This window comes from Kogia breviceps, chromosome 4 (genome assembly GCF_026419965.1).
Source record: "Kogia breviceps isolate mKogBre1 chromosome 4, mKogBre1 haplotype 1, whole genome shotgun sequence".
Classification (NCBI taxonomy): Eukaryota; Metazoa; Chordata; class Mammalia; order Artiodactyla; family Physeteridae; genus Kogia; species Kogia breviceps.
The window spans coordinates 175,594,564-175,612,544 of NC_081313.1; the positions used below are offsets into that span (position 1 = coordinate 175,594,564).

Sequence of the window (17,981 nt, forward strand, 5' to 3'; positions counted from 1 at the left end):
GCTAAAGTCTCAAAAGGCCCTAATAAACCCCAGGTTTGGATCAGAGCCTGAGGGCTGGGCCTTGAACTGGCAGCCTTCTCTTGGGGCAGGAAGTGGGAGGACAGGCTAGAAAAGGATCCAGCTGGACATGACACCTCCCCTCAACTCACACAAGGCTGGAAGGATGAAATAGCTTTATTAGCACAAGGGAGAGGCTTCCGCAGTTGGGAGGGGGTTCTCCCAGGCCTCTCCTCCCCGCTGCCTGAGGGACCCTCATCGCTGCAGGAATTTGGAGCTGCAGACTGTTCTGTTCTTGCATGGTCCCACTGAGATGGAAACAGGTAGGACAAGGCAGGGACACACAGGAGTTGGGCACAGTTTCATGGGACTCCATGGTTTAGCTATCAAGGAGTGAACACCCAGGTTTAGGCATGCCACCAAGTGTCATTGTAAGCACTAGCAGACATGGGTATAGGTGGAGAGGTGTATTATCAGAGGTCAGTGCCAGTGCTGGGGTGTAAGGGCTCAGTGGGTCATTTCTGGGCACGCCACCAGCTATACCTTGTCACCATTACTCATCCCTTTCTGGGAGAGAGCAGCTTGGCCAGTGGAGTGGGAAATTCTAGCCCCACTTAATCTTTTTGCCTGGCACTCTTGTGCAGTGCACAGCCAGTACAACTGTAGCTGGCGACCATGAATGAGATTAGACTGAGAACTCCCTGAGGGCGGGAATCCATGTTCTTCTTGTTTACCATTCTAGCCCACATAAAAGGCACTCAATAAATAGCTAGTAAAAGAACAAATGAATAAATATGTCATCATCAAGAGTTGGGAACAGTCTGTGGACAGCAATGCTGGAGCTGGCTTCTGTCAGCTCCACGTGTGGGGATTTGTGTTTCAGTGCTGCACATGTCTGTGCGGGGCCACTTCTCTCTTAGGACTGTAAGGCCTCAGCACACGCAGTAGGGGGTGAGTTTCAATGTTTCCCAGTTGGGTGTCCCCAAGTTGGAGGTGAGGTTCTCCATCATACACACTCCGGCCAGGTCAGACTTTGACATCCCTCACATTCATGCCCTGAGCCTTGGCCCCTTCTTTTGTCTCAGTCCTGTGGCTCCACATCAGGTGTGAGGCCTGGGGGTTATAAGTGTGCAGGGGCCATGACCCCAGATGCTGTCTGTATCCTGACTGAGGCCTCTCTCCTGTCCTCTGGCACCCTGGGAAGGTGGGTACAGCTGAATGGCATATGTCCACCATTGTCTGATGCAGCCCTGCCTGTCACGGTTTGGGGGCTGAGGAGGTCGTGTCCTGAGGGGGTAGGCTCAGGGTGGCGTGGCTGGTGGTGTTCAGTTTCATGGCAGCCTCTTCCTGGGCCTTCCGGGCCTTCTGTAGCTCATATTTCTGGATCTTCCTCTGGTAGTTGTAGATGTAAGCGGCTGTGCCTACAGTGCCAACGACGAACAAAAATGCCACCACAATGATGATGGCCATGGTATTCTGCTGGTCTGTGGGGAGGACACAGGGGGCGGTGAGGGTTGAGCTGACCTCACTGCCCCTGCCCTGCCCAGCCCTGAACTCCAGCACTTACAGATCACATTGATGACAACTTCACGGGTAACTTCACCGTGAGTGCTCGTGGCTCGACACTGGTAGGTGCCTGCCACCTCCCGCGTGACGGGCCTCAGGTCCCCAATGGGTAGCAAAGCCCCATCCTCTTTCCGGCTACAGTTCAGCTTGGGGGTTGGGTTCCCCCAGGCCTGACACCTCAGGGTCTGCTGGGAGCCTTCCTGCCATGTCCAGTTTCCCAGGCAATCCCTCTCATTGAGTCGGGGGCCATCTGAAGAAACACAGCAAGATGAGGGAGGGACGGGGTCAGGGACCAGGACATCACTCACCACCTAGGTCTAGGTAAGAAGACTTAGGTAGGAATCTGGGGAAGGGGCTCAGCAGGGTGGGGGTGGGAGTGGGCCTTGGTGGAGGCAGGAGTTCTTGGGGTCTTAGGGGTTGGGCCTTGGAGGTAAGGGATCATTGTCTAGCGGCCCCACTCACACAGGACACGGAGCTTCCGGGTCTGGTGCTTGTGTACCACCTGGCCAGCCACCTCCAGGGCAGCAGAGCAGGAGAAGCTGCGCCCGTTGTCCTCGGCGCTGGCGTTCAGCTGCAATTGGACCCTCGGGCCCGGAGGCCTGGCTGGGGTCCCGTTCAGTGTCACCACAGCTCCAGCCTGGGCCTCACACTCCACGTTCACTGTAGTCCATTCCGAGACCTCGGGCTGGCTCAGGGTCAGGTTGGGAGCCGGGAAGCCTGGAGGTGGGGCGCACAGTGAGCCCCGCCCCTGGCATTAGCCCCACCCCTTCAGAAGCCAGACCTGGGTTTCCACTTACTATAGATGGTCACGTTCTTCCGAGACCTCCGGCTCTGCCCTCCCAGGTTCACCGCACACGTCAAGTACTGGATGCCTTCTTCCTCCACCTTTCCATTGACCCAGGCTTCGGCAAAGAGTGAGTCATCATTGTACGTGATTGTGGACTTCAGCCTCATGTCCCCCAGTGCCAGGTGGACGTCCGCCTCCAAGACTGGGAACAGTCCAACCAGGGTGCAGTTCACCGGGTACCGTGTGCCCACTTCCAGTACCGAGGGGGTACCAAGGTGAGGGTTGGTCATTGGTAGGGCTGGCGAGAGACAGCGGGTATAAACAGAGAGGAGACAGACATCCTGGAGCCCTTTCCTGGGGCATTTTCATTCCCCCACCTGGAACACCCTCTTCCCGGGAAACTGTGGCCTGGGTCACCCTTGTCCCAGGACACGTGTACCACTTGCCCTGGGTCACAGCCTTCTCATAGGATCCTGCAGTCCAGGCACCGCATCCCAGAACACTCCACCCCAGTGGCCAAGAAGATGTTCTTCCCAGAAGCCTTTGCAATCAAGGTTGCCACCTTCTCAATGCCCCCACGGCCAGGGGCCTCTCCTTCCCAGAGACCCCGCATCCCAAGCAGGAAATCCCTGTCATCCCATCCTCTCTGCTGGCTCCCCAGTGCCTCACCAAAGGTTCGGAGCTTTCTGGGGTCCGAGCTGTTCTGGAACAGTCCCAGCCCTTGGGAGCGCAGGTCCAGCTCCGTGCGGCAAGAGAAATTGGCTCCATGGTCATCTCTCCTCGCCAGCACCCTGACCGTGACCTCGGCAGGCTCCCCCTTTCCCGCTGGCTGCCGGCCCAGCTCCTCCTCCTCACGAAGCAGCACCACAGTGAGGCGGTCCCGGGGGGCCCCACCGGACACCACGCAGCGCAGGATGAGGTGCTCGTCCACGGGCTGCCAGCGGGGCAGCGGGGCCAGCTCCACGCGTTCCGGGAACCCTGGAGATGAGGGGAGTGTTGTTTGAACTGGCTGGCCGCCCGCCCACAGGAGTGTTGGGGCCCTGGCTACACCTGTTCGGGAAGTCTCACCACGCTCTTCCCAGAACACACCGAAAACCACCTAAGCTAGAGAGGAATGTTAAGAGCTTCAGGATAACCCAGTAATAAGTCCCCAAGTGGTTGTGAAGGAGGCAAAATTTTTTTTTTTTTTTTTTTTTGGTACGCGGGCCTCTCACAGCTGTGGCCTCTCCCGTTGCGGAGCACAGGCTCCGGACGCGCAGGCTCAGTGGCCATGGCTCACGGGCCCAGCCGCTCCGCGGCACGTGGGATCTTCCCGGACCGGGGCACGAACCCGTGTCCCCTGCATCGGCAGGCGGACTCCCAACCACTGCGCCACCAGGGAAGCCCCAATATAAATTTTTATTCACTGCAGCATCTGAGAGTGAAAAGTGGGAAAGAATTTCGAAGTCTATTGCCAGGAGTCCTGGCAAATACAGTCCATTTAAGCTGTCCAGTCTCTAGATATTGTTGTAAAAAGATTCCTGTTCTTCATTCTCCTCTTTTTCGCCTTACCATTTTTCTCCATAGCATCCCTCACCTCTGAGGTACAAGATCATCTACTCAGTTAATGTGCTTTCCCTCTATTCCTGCCATGGAATGTCAGCCCAGGAGGGCAGGGATCTTTGTCTGTTTTGTTCCCTGTTGTATCCTTGACACCCAGTAAGCACTCTATTTTTGGGGGGGTGGGCCACGCCCCGTGGCTTGCGGGATCTTAGCTCCCCGACCAGGGATCGAACCCATGCCCTTGGCAGTGGAACCGCAGAATCTTAACCATTGGACCGCCAGGGAAGTCCCTTAGGCACTCTATGTTTGTAGAAAGAATAAGGTTGAGCCACCCACACCGATTCGAGGCCTTTCAGGAGCTTGCTTTTAAGGGTTCCTGAATGAACCTTGTGATCCCCTGAACTGTTAAAAATCTAAGAACAACCCACAGACCCTCACAACGAAACCCTGAATATTCCCTGAAAACACCACACACGGGCTTGGTTTCCGCAGGCCAGGGTCTCCATTCTGCATGAGGTGACAGAATTCCAAGCCTGGATCGCCAGTGCAAATTGCCAGCAGAGCCCCGGTAAGCTGTGGCTTAGCCTGAGACTCACCGCCCCCCAACCCCAGGCTCCCTAGGGAGGGGTCTTGAAGCTTCCCACTTTTAGTCCCTTCTCAAGAGGCCCTGAAATGTCACTTAAACAGTAGTGACGTCGGGAGCTGAGTTTTGGACATGAGTCCAACTTCTCCTCAGGTTGCTAGCCTCCTGAATAAAGCAACCTTTCCTTTTCCAACCTAAGGGGGAAAAAAAAAAAAAAAAGCAGTGATGTTAAAGTGTCAGGAGCCTGGAGTTGATTCCTAGCTTTGCTGGTTCTTTGCTACGGCCTGTGGGGGAGTGATTTTGCACATTGGAACAGTCCCAGCCCTCGAGGCTACAGAAACACCTCAGTTTTCTAAGCTGTAACCTGGGGCTAATGAAGGTAGGACTATTATTATCGTTATTATTATTATTAGGACTCTTATTAATCCACTTCAGAAGTTGAGAGTGACTGTAAATGGGCATGAGGTTACTTTTTTTTTGACTTTTGATTAAATGTTTATTCATTTAAATTTTGCCTTTTAAAAAATCTAGAAGCCAATATATTGTGTTTTCCACATCTGAAATTTTTTGTGTGTGGCTACTTTTTAAGGTGAGAGATATGTTCTTCTTAAACTAGATTGTGGTTGTACAACACTATAAATACTCCAAACTTCATTGCGGTGTATGCTGAAAGCTGTTAAAAAAAAAAAAAAAAAAAGGTTGAGAAAACCCTCAGACATCCAACTCTTAACCTCTGACCATCTGCTGCAAACTCCAACTTGCAGAGCAGACAGCCCCCTCAAACCACAGCCTCCAAATGGAACTCACATCTTGGAACCCAGATCCTTGCCCTGAAGGCCAGACTTGGGGGGGGGGAGGTCTGTTTTGCCTGTACCTCTCCTTGACTCCCCATCTTTAGTCCCTCACTAAGTCCTCGTCACTCCACCCTTCAAATATTTGTCTGCCCCTCCCTTCTTGTAGGCGAAACTGTCCTCAACATGCACGACCTGGACTGGGTCCACGGGCAGCTGCTCTCTGGCTTCCTGTAAGGTCAGCCCTCTGCTCTGGATCCCTGGCCTGCTCACATACCCTCCACGGCTCCCTGTCACCCTAAGAAGAAAGTCTCAACTCCTCGGCCTGGCATTCAAGGTCCTGCCAAACTCAGCTCCAGCCACACCGATCTGTTGATATTCAGTCCCTCTTGCCTCCCCAACCCCAGGTCAGCATGTTTCCCCACTCCAAATCTTTGCCCAGGCTCTTCCCTCTGTCTAGAATGCCTGTCTTTACCAACTCCTACGCATCCTTCAAGGCCCAGTTAGGGGTCACCTCCTGCAGGAATTACAACTCTTTCTAGAGAAAGCTCAGCCACCCAGAGATGCTCCCTCATCTTTACACTGGCAGTGGGGCAGGACCAAGCTAGAGTCTCTCCTAGGTGACCCCTTGTTACTGTGTGCAGCCATTTGTTCCATTTCACAGAGGTGAAAACTAAGGCAAAGTCTGGCACCCAAAGAGGGAGAAATGTATCAGGGCCAGGACTCAAACCTGGAGGGTTGGGCTTTCAACTCTCAGGGTGAGATGCAGAAGGTCCTGTGAAGAGGTTTTCTGGGGGTTTTCAGAGGCCACCGGGAATGTTTGGGGACTTCCCTCACTTGGTCAGCAGCTGCTCAGACAGACATCCTCCAAATCAGAAGCAAAGTTGATGTTTGCCCCAAAACTTCTTTTAAGCAGGCACTGTGAAGGCAGAACGTCCTCCAGGCCTCACTGCATCATTACACCCTTCCGAGGAGGTCTCATGTGAAAATCAACCAGGAAGCCACGTATTACCCCCTCCCGGCCCCCCCACATCAGAGTCACCCAGTTAGTGAGGCCCATGCTGGGACTAGAACCCAAGCCTGTCTGCTCCCAAGGCCAGTTGGCCAGTTCTCTTTCTTTCTTCCTTTTTTACTTTGTTTTGTTTTCATTTGAATTTCATTTATCTATTTATTGCTTACAGTCATGCTAACGCACTGTCACACTTCAAAATGCCTAAAGTAAAAAACAGGCACATTGGGGCTTCCCTGGAGGCGCAGTGGTTGGGAGTCCGCCTGCCGATGCAGGGGACACGGGTTCGTGCCTCGGTCCGGGAAGATCCCACATGCCACGGAGCGGCTGGGCCCGTGAGCCATGGCCGCTGAGCCTGTGCTTCCGGAGCCTGTGCTCCGCGGCAGGAGAGGCCACAACAGTGAGAGGCCCGCGTACCGCAAAAAAAAAAAAGGCACATGGAGAAAACTCACCCCCTGCACTCTCCCAGAGCCCTACACCTTCTCTCCTCACAGCCAGCTAATATTGTCATTTGTTGTATTTCCTTTCAGGGCTCTTTAATGCAGAAACACAGCCTCCCTAACCCCGCCCCCATGGCTCCCTAACACTGGGGTTGGCATGCCACTCATTCTGGGCATACCTTACTTTTGAACTTGACAATGCATCTCGGAGCGGCTGTCTCATTCTTTTACACGGTTGCATACTATTCCACGGGATGACTGAACCACAGTTTCTCTCCCCAGCCCTCTACATGTGAGTGCCTTGCAAACTTTTGCCCTTTCAGATCAAGCCACAGTGAATAACTGCACCCTCCCTCAGTACCCTTGTGGGTGGGGACACCTATAGGCCCAATTCCCAGGACTGGGTTTTCTGTGTCAGAGGACCCATGCATGCGACATTTTGAGGACTGAGTCCATACTCGGAAGTCACCCCCAAGGAAGTTCAAGGAAGGGTTCTAAATGACAATGAGACTTTCCGAAGATGGGCCCCCTTGCCCTTCAGGGAGACCCTGCTCCGCCCCCCCAGCCCCAAGTAACAAAGGCTGTTCCAACCTACTGGGACTCCCCTGTCCACCTTCCCAACCCAGTCTGCCTAGTCCAGCCCCTGGGCCCAGCCACTCACAGTATACGGTGAGGTTCATCGAAGCTGATTGCTGGCTATCGGGACAGCTTGAGTAGCATATCGGAGTGCTGTCTTTTTGCACGTCACTCAGTTCAAAAATCTTCCAGTTGTTTCCATGGTCTACTTCCTTCTTGGCCAGCTGAGTCTCTAGGCCCAGTAGTGTGTGTCCGTCACAGGAGGTACTGCAGTTCACAGTTATGGAGCCTCCTCGGGGTATGATGGCTTTTGGAGGCTGCACTGATATTTGGGCACCTCCAGGCCCTGGAACCAAAAGATGAGGAGGGGTCAGGCATGACAAATCGGGCTCATCGACATTACTGCATCCAGGCTGTTCCGGGTGCTGGGGACACAGCCTTGAACAAGACAAAACTCTGCTTTCAGTGTGGGAGACAGAAAAATTCATGAGTAAACAACATAATTAATAACTGATGCTGACAAGAGCTTTGGCAAACACGAAATGGGATGATAGAACAGACAGTGCCTTGGTGACAGGGTAATGTGTGAGCAGAGATCTGGATGATGAGCAGGGGCTGGCCTTTAGAGAAAAGGGAAATGAGTTCCAGGCAAAAGGAGCAGCAAGTGCAAAGGTCCTGAGGCAGGGTGGCTGGAGCAGAGTCACAGGGATGAGTTGGGGGGAAATGAGGTCAGGAAGATCATGTAAGCAGTGTTAAGCCATGCCAAGGAAGTGTTCTTCATTGTGAGGACAACTGGCAGCCATGGAGGATTTCGGCAAAAGAGGGGCATGAAGTCAGTGTTCTTTTCACCCCCAAGAGGTCAGGTGGAGGGAGTCAGTCCTCCAGGGATGAAGGGGTTCCAGTCAGGCTGGTTCCTCACCCACTTGGACAACTGTTTTCCCCTCTCAGGACCCCACTTTCCCCATCTGTAAAATGGGTGAATATAGTCACCCCAACCCCTGCTGATGCAAGTAACTCCTAGCACAGGGCAGGTAGCGAGTGGCTGCAGGTAAGAAGGAGGGGGCTTGTTGGGATTAGCTCCCACAGACTGTGGTGCCTCCAAAGCTAAAAAACAAAGTCGGTCTGAGCCCACCCATCTGAAAGCCACGCCCCCCCCCGAGATCTCTGCCTTCAGCTTTGGGTCTGCTCCATCTGGGATGGAGGTGTGTGGAAACAGCAGCTCCATGAATTCTCAAAGGTGATTCTGGGGTCGCTTCCATTTCACAGAGGGAAATGGTGAGACCTGAAGGGAGGTCACTCAGCTAGAAAGTGGTAAGAGTCCAGATTAGAGTCCGGATTAGAACGCTTCATTGAGCTGGTAACCGTGGTGTGGTCTGCTCGTGAATTTTTCACTCTCCTGCCTGACCACCATTTGAGACCAACTGTCCCCCTTCTCCCCTCCCTCCTTGCTGGAGTTGATGAAGGCTGCTGGGGCAGCTCAGTCTTCAGCCTCTGCTCCCCTGGCAAGTCAGCCCTGGAATTCCCCTGAGCAGAGTCCTGGACTTCCCCCAAGGGCAGGGGATGAGGAACAGAACGTGTGTGTGTGTGGGGGGGGTGTTGGTCCCAGTCTACCTAAGTTTGGCACGGGGCCACATCTCTACACGGTCTGACCACCTCCTGGGGCCAGGACACAACCGCTGCGAGTGAACGCTCTTAACTTCTCCATTTTACAGCTGAAAAACTGAAGCTCCTCTGGGAGAGGCAGCCCATAGTCCGAAGGCACATAGCAAGCCATGATGTAGGGTCTGGATTTGAACCCATGGCTGTTGTCTTTCAATCGATGGCTCTAGCCCTAACTTCCCACAAACAGCTCCCTAAGTACCAGTGTCCCCAGTCGGTGGGGAGCCGGTCCTCCTATCGCTCCCAGGACGGCAGCGTCACCCACCCACCCCACCCCTGACTCACCTGGGACCAGAGCCCCGAGCAGGGCCAGGAGCGCGAGCAGGGCGGGATGGGCAGCGCCAGGAACCATCGCAGGCGGAGGCCGGGCGGACGACGTGGCGCAGAGGCGTGGGCGCGGGACGGTGGAGCTGAGAGCCTTGTGGGTCCTTTTATAGCGGCCAGCCAAGGGGTGCCGAGGGGGCGGTGCTGCCTTCCCGGAAACCTCGCGCTTTCCTCTCCGGAACGAGGGCTCTGGCACTTCCGGACTGAGAGGGTACCGGGGGCCGGGCAGGGCTGTCCCCTCTTGCTGGCCGGTCTCGCACCGGAATTTCCGAATTGAAGTAATGAGGGCTGCCTGGCGGCGGCGGCCAGAAAACAACCCGGAGACTGCTCCTGGCGCTAGGGGTCCCGTCCCTGCGCTCGGCTACCCTTGATTCTGCGTTTACACAGTGCTTTATTGGATACCGCCAACCACTCTGGACGGTAGGGACTGTTATTGTGTCCATTCCACAGAGGGGTAAACTGAGGCTCCAAGCTGCGAGGGCATTCGAACTCAAGTCTGACTCCCCAGCGCAAGCAGGCCTCTTTAACCGAGTGGACGGTCTCTCGTTTCGGTGGGGCCCCAGGAATCCTCCTGGGGCGCTCTCGATCAAGGGTGCCCCTCCCCAAAGGGGCATGTCCCCGCCCAGCTGACACCCAGATTTCCTGAGAAATTTCTGCTTTCCGCAGAAAGCCCAGGCACTTTCTGGCGCCTGTGAAGCCTGGGGGAGAGGACGTAAGGCTCATCACGTCCGGGGCTCCGCGCCCCCCACCGGCCTCTCTTCCCCTTTCGGCCTCCAGCGCGGGGGCGTCTTTACAGCTTCCAGAAAAAGGAAGGAAGCCGCGTGGTCCTGACGTGCCGAGCCCCTCCTTACAGTCCCCAGGCTCCGCGGGGAAACTGAGGCCTCAGACCTTGACGGGGGAGGAGAGAGGGGGCGCTCGAATGCTTGCCTTCTGCGGGGAAACTGAGGCAGCTCCCAGGCCCCGGAATGGGGCGGGGAGAGGGGGCGCTCAAACCCCTGTCCTCTGCTCGCAGCTCCCGTTAACTCGAACCCCGGGCGCCAGCACTAAATCTGTGCGGGTGTTTTGCCCAGGCTTGTTCCGTTAGGGTCTTTGGGGGACATTGTGAGGTCCCGCGCCGCGTCTATAGGCCGTCCCACGCCACCGCCTCCCCCCAAGCCACGCCTGCGTGTGTGACCGCCCAGGACTCGGCATCCACCACATCAAGGCTGGGGATCCTGGAGTCTCCGAGCGCGGAACCCCGCCGCCTAAGGCTTCCTGTTGTGGAGCGCGCGCCGCGTCGCCAGGGAGACCTCAGAAGGGCCAAGGAGGTCGCGCAGCAGACGGGGGAGGGAGGGGGCTTCAAGGTCGCTCGACCCCTTCCTCCCGGGGAAGGGGCTGCGAATTACTCGCCAGCCAGAAAAGAGTCCCTCGCTCCTCCACGATTGTTCTTAAGGAATTTCCACGGGGATCTTTCTTCTTGGAGGGTGAAGGGTGTTGAATTCCCGCCCCAAACGGACTGGGCAGAGGCGCAGAGAGGGGGCCGGGGATGTCCCTGGGAGGGTCTGGGAAAATCCTCCTCGGGGGGGGGGGGGGTCATTTTCCGGAGGATTTTTACCAGGTTCAGATCACTGCTTACTTTGGCCTCTGTCCCAAGTGCGCGTGCGGCGAGCTCCCCCGCGCGGCTCCGGTCCCCCTTACAGCGGTAAAATCGTGCTTCTTCCTAATGTCTCTCAACACTTGCTACGCAGCGTTGATTGAGAGCCTGCTGTGGGCCAGGCATCTTTCCAGGTGCTGGGGACGCAGCAATGAACAGAATAGACCAAAATCCCTACCATCCTGCAGAGATCGTCTTAGTCCGGACGACAGAAACAAAAATAAGATATATGGAGACATAGCTTGTGATTAGTGCTAAGAGAAAGTAAAGCAGGGAAGGGAATAGGAAATGTGAAGGTTAATAAACCTTTAAATAGAGTATTCTGGGGAAGACTGAGAAGGTGACATTTGAGCAAAGAGCAGAGAGTCCTGAAAATATCAGGGAAGGAATGTACCAAGTAGAGAGCACTGAATGTGCCAAGGCCCTGAGGTAGGAACTGCCTTAAGGAACAGCCAGGAGGCTAGTGTGGCTGGAATGCAGTAAGGGAGGGAGAGAATTGGAGGAGAGGAGGGTAGGGAGGGAATGGGGTAGAGCATGGCCTGGGGAGGACTTTGGCTTTTCCTCTCAGTGAGGTGGGAGCCATGGAGGGTTCTGAGCAGAGGAGGGACACACCCTGACTCAGGCCTTTACAGGCGCCCTCCTAAGACAGCAGGAGCTAGAGTCAGGTGGTGGGGAGAACAGAGTAGAAGGAAGCCAGGAGACTGGAGAGGAGGTGACTGCTCCAGTGCAGGGGGCAATGATGGAGCCTGGAGTGGGCAATGGCACTGGGGAGATACGGTCCAATTTGGCGTTTATTTTGGCAGCAGTTCCAACTGTGTTTGCTGAGATGTGGGGGCAGGCAGAGTCAAGGTCAACTCCTTGGTCCTGGTCTGAGGTCCTAGGAGGGTGGAGGGCCATTTCCTGAGATGAGAATGGGGTGATTATAGGGGGAAGTTTGGCAGAAGAAGCATGCACCCCCTAGTCTATGTTCCTTTGTGCTTTCTTGAAAGAAAGGGAAGCAGATGTTCCCCATCCTTTTGCTGCAGCCACCAGGAAGGGCAGGGCTTCCTCCAGGGTGCCAGGAAGTCTCAGGAAGGTCAGGGAATGGCCCCACTGCAGACCAGAGGCTGTGGACCCAGGGCAGAAGTACCCAAACCCCACTCCATGGCATCATGTCTGCTCGCCCCTCATTCTGAGGTCTGGCGTGACCACCTTGCAGTTCCCTTGACTTGGAACGCTCTTCTTCTCATCCCTGATATGGCCAGTCCTTTCTTGTGGCCTGAGCCTCTTCCTAAAAGCTTTCCCCAGATGCTCCCTGACTCCCTGACTCCTTCCATCCCGGGCCACACCGTAAACATTCCCTGTTACTCGCTCTAATGGTTTCGTTACTGAATCATCATTCACTTGCTGAAATTCTTTTTTTTTTTTTTTTCGCGGTACGCGGGGCCTCTCACTGTTGTGGCCTCTCCCGTTGCGGAGCACAGGCTCCGGACGCGCAGGCTCAGCGGCCATGGCTCACGGGCCCAGCCGCTCCGCGGCACGTGGGATCTTCCCGGACCGGGGCACGAACCTGTGTCCCCTTCATCGGCAGGCGGACTCTCAACCACTGCGCCACCGGGGAAGCCCCTGAAATTCTTTAAAAAAAAAAAAAAAAAAAAGACATTTATTCAGCATCATGATCAGACTATTACATTTAGCAATCAACAGCATGGGTGCAAAAAAAATTTACATTAAAACCCTTTGTTGGAATGCTTTACACTTTCCACAGAACAGAAACTAAAATAACCTGTTATACAATTAGTCACAAATACAGTCCTCGAGTTTTTTTGGCCATACATATGAGTATTGTCTAAAACATGTCTTCTTTGTAGCAGCTAGGCCCTGCCACCACTGTGCTTGGCTGAGTTCACAAATCTGTTGTAACCTGTAGCTTCCCTGTCACTTCTCTGGCTCTCCTCTCCTGCTAAGCTTTGTTTCCTGGCAGTAATCGAAACCTTCTGCCACCGCCATAGCTACTGCTGCTGCCGGAACCACCAGAGCCACCTTGGTTTCGGGGTTTGGCAAAGTATTAGCCTCTACCACCACAGGGGCCAGAACTTCTGCCTCCAAAGTCTCCTCCTTTCATGGGTCCAAAATTTGAAGGTTGATTGTTGTAACTGCCAAAATCATTGTAGCTTCCACCACCTCCAAAATTGCTTCCATCATTACCGAATCCATTATAGCCGTCCCCACTGCCACCACAGCCACCACCACCGCGGCTGCCACCAAAGCCACCTCGACCACTGAAGTCCCCTCCACGACCAAAGCTGTCATTCCCACCAAAACCACCTCCACGACCACCACCAAAGTTTCCAGAACCACTTTGACCTCTTTGGCTGGATGAGGCACTAGCCATGTCTTGCTGAGATAGGGCTTTCCTTACTTCACAGTTGTGGGCGTTCACCGTGTGGCATTTCTGAATGACAGTCTTGTCTACGGAGTCATGGTCATCAAAGGTTACGAAAGCAAAGCCTCTCTTTTTGCCACTGCCCCCATCAGTCATGATTTCAATCACTTCAGTTTTCCCATACTGTTCAAAATCATCTCTTAGTTGATGTTCTTCAACGTCTTCTTTAATGCCACCGACAAAAATCTTTTTCACAGTGAAGTGGGCACCAGGCCTTTGAGAACCTTCTCTCGAGACGGCCCTCTTTGGTTCCACAACTCTCCCATCCACCTCGTGTGGCCTTGCCTTCATGGCCGCGCGCACCTCCTCCACGGTGGCATATGTGACAAACCCGAAGCCTCTGGAGCGTTTGGTGTTTGGACCCCTCATTACCACACAGTCTGTGAGCGTCCCCCACTGCTCACAATGGCTCCTCAGACTCTCATCGGTTGTTTCAAAGCTCAAACCTCCGATGAAGGGATTCCGCCGCTGTTTCCGGGCTCTTTGGGTGACTCTGACTTAGACATGACGGCAGTGGAGGAGGGGGGATAAACGTCAACGATGCTTACTTGGCGGCGTCCACGAGCAGAAAGGCCCCTGAAATTCTTTTGATTGACTTGTGTCACCTCCATTTACGTGAGCTCCAGAAGGCCAGGGCCCCTCTCAGCCCCAGCATCTGAACCAATGTCTGGTCATTATAGGCAGATGGTCAATACATATGTGTTGACTGAATGAACTTCTCTTATTCTCTGAACAATTCTGCACATGCTGTTTCTCCAGCCCAGAATTCCCTTCCTACTGCTTTTACAAAAGGTTACCAGAGGATTTCATCTACCAGGTTGTAACAGGGCTAGGAGCACAAGGTCCAGATATCTTTTTTTTTTTGCCACACAGCTTGTGGAATCTTAGTTCCCCAACCAGGGATTGAACCAGGCCCCTGCAGTGAAAGTGCCAAGTCCTAACCACTGGACCGCCAGGGAGTTCACAGATGTCTTTTCAAGAGAACAACTTTGTTTCCTTCAGATAAAAACCCAGAAGTGGAATTCCTGGATCATATGGTAGTTCTATTTTTATTTTTTATTTTTAAAAATTTTTTATCGAAATATAGTTGATTTATAATGTTATAGGTGGTTCTACTTTTAATTTTCCGAGGAACTGCCATACTGTTCATGCCATAGTCTGAGTAATATTCCATTGTAAGGCTATATCAGTTTGTTTATCCATTCATCAATGGATAGACATTTGGGTGGTTTCCACATTTTGGCTCTTATGAATAATGCTGCCATGAGCATTCAGGCACAAGTTGTTGTATGAACATGCTTTCATTTCTTTTGGGTGTATACCTTGGAGTGGAATTGTTGAGTCCCACGGTAATTCCATGTTCAACTTTTTAAGGAATTGTCAGACTGTTTTCCATGGCAGCTGCACCATTTTATCAATACATTCCCACCAGCAATGTACAAAGGTTCCAGGTTTCCGATTTCTCCACATCCTTGCCAATATTTATTTTGTTTGATTATTATGGTGGCTGCCATCCTAATGCGTGGGAAGTGGTGTCTCGTTGTGGTTCCCCAGTCCTTCTGATCTGTCCAGTGGACAAGCCAAGCACAATCCTGCAGCAAAGGCAACTGGGGGTGTGCACGAACCAGCAAGTACCGAGGGGATGTGGCCAAAGTGCACCTGCCACCGGCTGTGACCTTGAGCAAGCCACTTCCCCTGGTGGTACCTAGATGGCCTCAGCTGTAGAAAGGGATGGTAATGCATCCCTCAAAGGGTGGGTCTAAGATTTTTCTTCTTTTTTTTTTTTAACATTATTTACTTACTTTGGTTGCACCAGTTCTTAGTTGCATCAGGTGGGCTCCTTAGTTGTGGTTCGCGGGCTCCTTAGTTATGGCATGTGAACTTTTAGTTGCAGCATGCATGTGGGATCTAGTTCCCCGACCACGGATCGAACCCAAGCCCCCTGCACTGGGAGGGCAGAGTCTTATCCATTGCCTCACCAGGGAAGTCCCGAGATTTCAGTAAGACCATTCGTGTGCAGGGAGAACAGATAACAGGAGTTACAAGTTGTCTGTTTCCATAGGACTCAGTTCTGAGAATCCCCCCCTCAAACTTCCTAGGCAGAAATACAGTCTTCCTCCTCTGTTCCCACAGGTTAGTTCATTCTAGCATCACGGTTCCTCATCAGAGCCCCAGGGTGTAAAGCAAAAATGCATGACGTTTGGATGTTGATCAAAACGTAACTTGGCTTCTCCTTCCACTCTTTGAAAGTCTATTCTGCGATGGACTCTGCCTTGCCCCTGGCTGAGAATCCCGCCCCCGACTCAGGCCCCGATCAGCATCACGTTCAAATCTCGGAACTTGGTGTTGGATGGGAGCCCCAGGTCAGGCTTCTTCAGGCTGGAAGGCTTGGTAGAGAAGGAGGGCCTGGTCCCCCTGCTGTTGACCCTCTTTCTGTCCCCCTCACCTCCTCTCACCAGCCTGTGGGTCCCTCCTGCCCAGATGCAAGGAGGAGGGGACAGGGCATTTTCTCCATGGCTGGTGGCTTTGCCCTTTTGGGTACCCCAGCAGTGTGTTAAAGCGTTCTGGGGGGGGCTCTTTGAGGCTTCCTCTTTCTGGAGACCCCTTTGCTGGCGTGGAGGCATCTTTGATATGGATTGTGGCTCTTCCCTCAGCCCCTGGTGTCTGGTCCTACCCTCTCATCTCTCCTGGCGGGCCTCCATGCTGACCACCAAGAAGCAGACACCCTGACTCCACCATGAGAACTGCCTACCTCTTGGCCCTTGGATCTCCTGGGGGTCAGATCCCAGCCCCGTTGACTCCCTTGAGCTTTCTTAAGCCAGGGTCAGCCTGAGTCTTTGGTGTCCTGCCTTCAGGGATATTTTTCAGAGGCTGAGAAGTCACCTTCCTCTCTAGGCTCTGGGTTAACCCATGTCCCAAGAGGGTGTGATAGGGCTTTTTTTGTTTTGTTTTGGCCGTGTCGCGCAGCATGTGGGATCTTATTTCCCCGACCAGGGATTGAATCCGTGCTCCCTGAGTGGAAGTATGGAGTCTTAACCACTGGACCACCAGGGAAGTCCCCCTGTGATTGGGATGTGCAGGTAGCAACAGCTCCCCTGAAGAAATGTCTTCACCCATCTTTCTCTTTCTAAAAAAAAAAAAAAAAAAAAAAATTATACAGAATTTCAAAATAGACATCAGCAAAGAGGACATGTGATGAAGCCACATGTGCCAGCTTCCACAGTCCTCATGGCCACTCTTGTTCCTTCCTTCCCCTTACACCCTGTCATGGGTTCAACTACCTCTCTTCCCCAGGGGGAGAAAAAGTGCTAACTCCCAGATTGTGATCTTATTTAGAAATAGGGTCTTTGCAGATGATCAAGTTCAGGTGAGGTCATTAGGGTGGGCCCTAACCCGACATGACTGTTGCTCTTATGAAAAGGGGAAATTTAAACACACACACACACACACACAGAGGGACAATGCCATTTGAAGATGAGGACAGAGATGAGGGTGATGTATCAAGCCAAGAAATACCAAGGATGCCAGCAAACCACCAGAATCTAGGGGACAGGGATGGGACAGAGCCTGACTCACAGCCTCAGAAGGAATGACATCTTGATCTTAGTCTTCTGGTTCCAAAAACCAGGCTCAGTAGTTGTGGCGCACGGGCTTAGTTGCTCCGCGGCATGTGGGATCTTCCCGGACCAGGGCTCGAACCCGTGTCCCCTGCATTGGCAGTTGGGTTCTTAACCACTGCGCCACCAGGGAAGTCCCTGCACCCTCTTCTTACTACTGACTCCAAATAGCTTTTTCTTCTATCATTTAATTAATTAATTAATTAGGCTGTGCCAGGTCTTAGTGGCCGCACGCAGGATCTTCACCGCGGCATGCGGGACCTAGTTCCCCGACCAGGGATTGAACCCGGCCCCCTGCATTGGGAGTGCAGACTCTTACTCACCGGACCACCAGGGAAGTCCTAGCTTTATCTTTTTTACTCAAATCTGATGCTTTAAGGATCACAATTTATGTTCATTGAGGACTTCCAAAGAATGTGTTGTAAGCTCTGTAGGCACTCCCAAGAAGCATTCCAGAGATGTTTTCAGCAAGGAGCAGCCCAGTCGATGGGTCACTGTGGCCGCCTGGTTGGGCCTGCACACCAGATGGCAGTTCTGGCTTTTTTTCATTCATAGTTTTTTTTTTTCTTAAGATTTTAAAGATAAATTTTATTCATTTTTGGCTGCGTTTGGTCTTCGTTGCCGCACGCGGGCTTTCTCTAGTTGCTGCAAGAGGGGGCTACGCTTTGTTGCGGTGCACGGGCTTCTCGTTGAGGTGGCTTCTCTTGTTGCAGAGCACGGGCTCTAGGCGCGCGGGCTTCGGTAGTGGCACGTGGGCTCAGTAGTTGTGGCTCGCGGGCTCTAGAGCGCAGGCTCCGTAGCCGTGGCGCATGGGCTTTGCTGCTCTGCAGTGTGTGGGATCTTCCCGGACCAGGGCTCAAACCTGTGTCCCCTGCATTGGCTGCCGGATTTCTAACCACTGCACCACCAAGGAAGCCCCCAGCTGACTTTAAAGAAACTGATCACGTTACTTTATAGTCTGTATTGTGACAATTAGCAACAACTTGTGGGGGGCAAATAACACCAGCAGACTCAAGGATCAGGATACCGGTC

General features: G+C 53.3%; 1 protein-coding gene and 1 pseudogene across 1 annotated transcript; both read right to left on the bottom strand.

The window, feature by feature from the left end:
* Positions 1-156: 156 nt before the first annotated feature.
* Positions 157-9,473, bottom strand: ICAM1 (intercellular adhesion molecule 1). Its single transcript, XM_059060944.2, has 7 exons — positions 9,236-9,473; positions 7,377-7,637; positions 3,020-3,328; positions 2,361-2,648; positions 2,026-2,280; positions 1,565-1,813; positions 157-1,481 (listed from the first exon to the last, which is right to left on the bottom strand). The coding sequence occupies exons 1-7, from the start codon at positions 9,300-9,302 to the stop codon at positions 1,255-1,257; spliced, it is 1,656 nt and encodes a 551-aa protein (XP_058916927.1). The 5' UTR covers positions 9,303-9,473; the 3' UTR covers positions 157-1,254.
* A 3,424-nt stretch (positions 9,474-12,897) lies between these two features.
* Positions 12,898-14,021, bottom strand: LOC131754878 (heterogeneous nuclear ribonucleoprotein A1-like; annotated as a pseudogene).
* Positions 14,022-17,981: the final 3,960 nt, after the last annotated feature.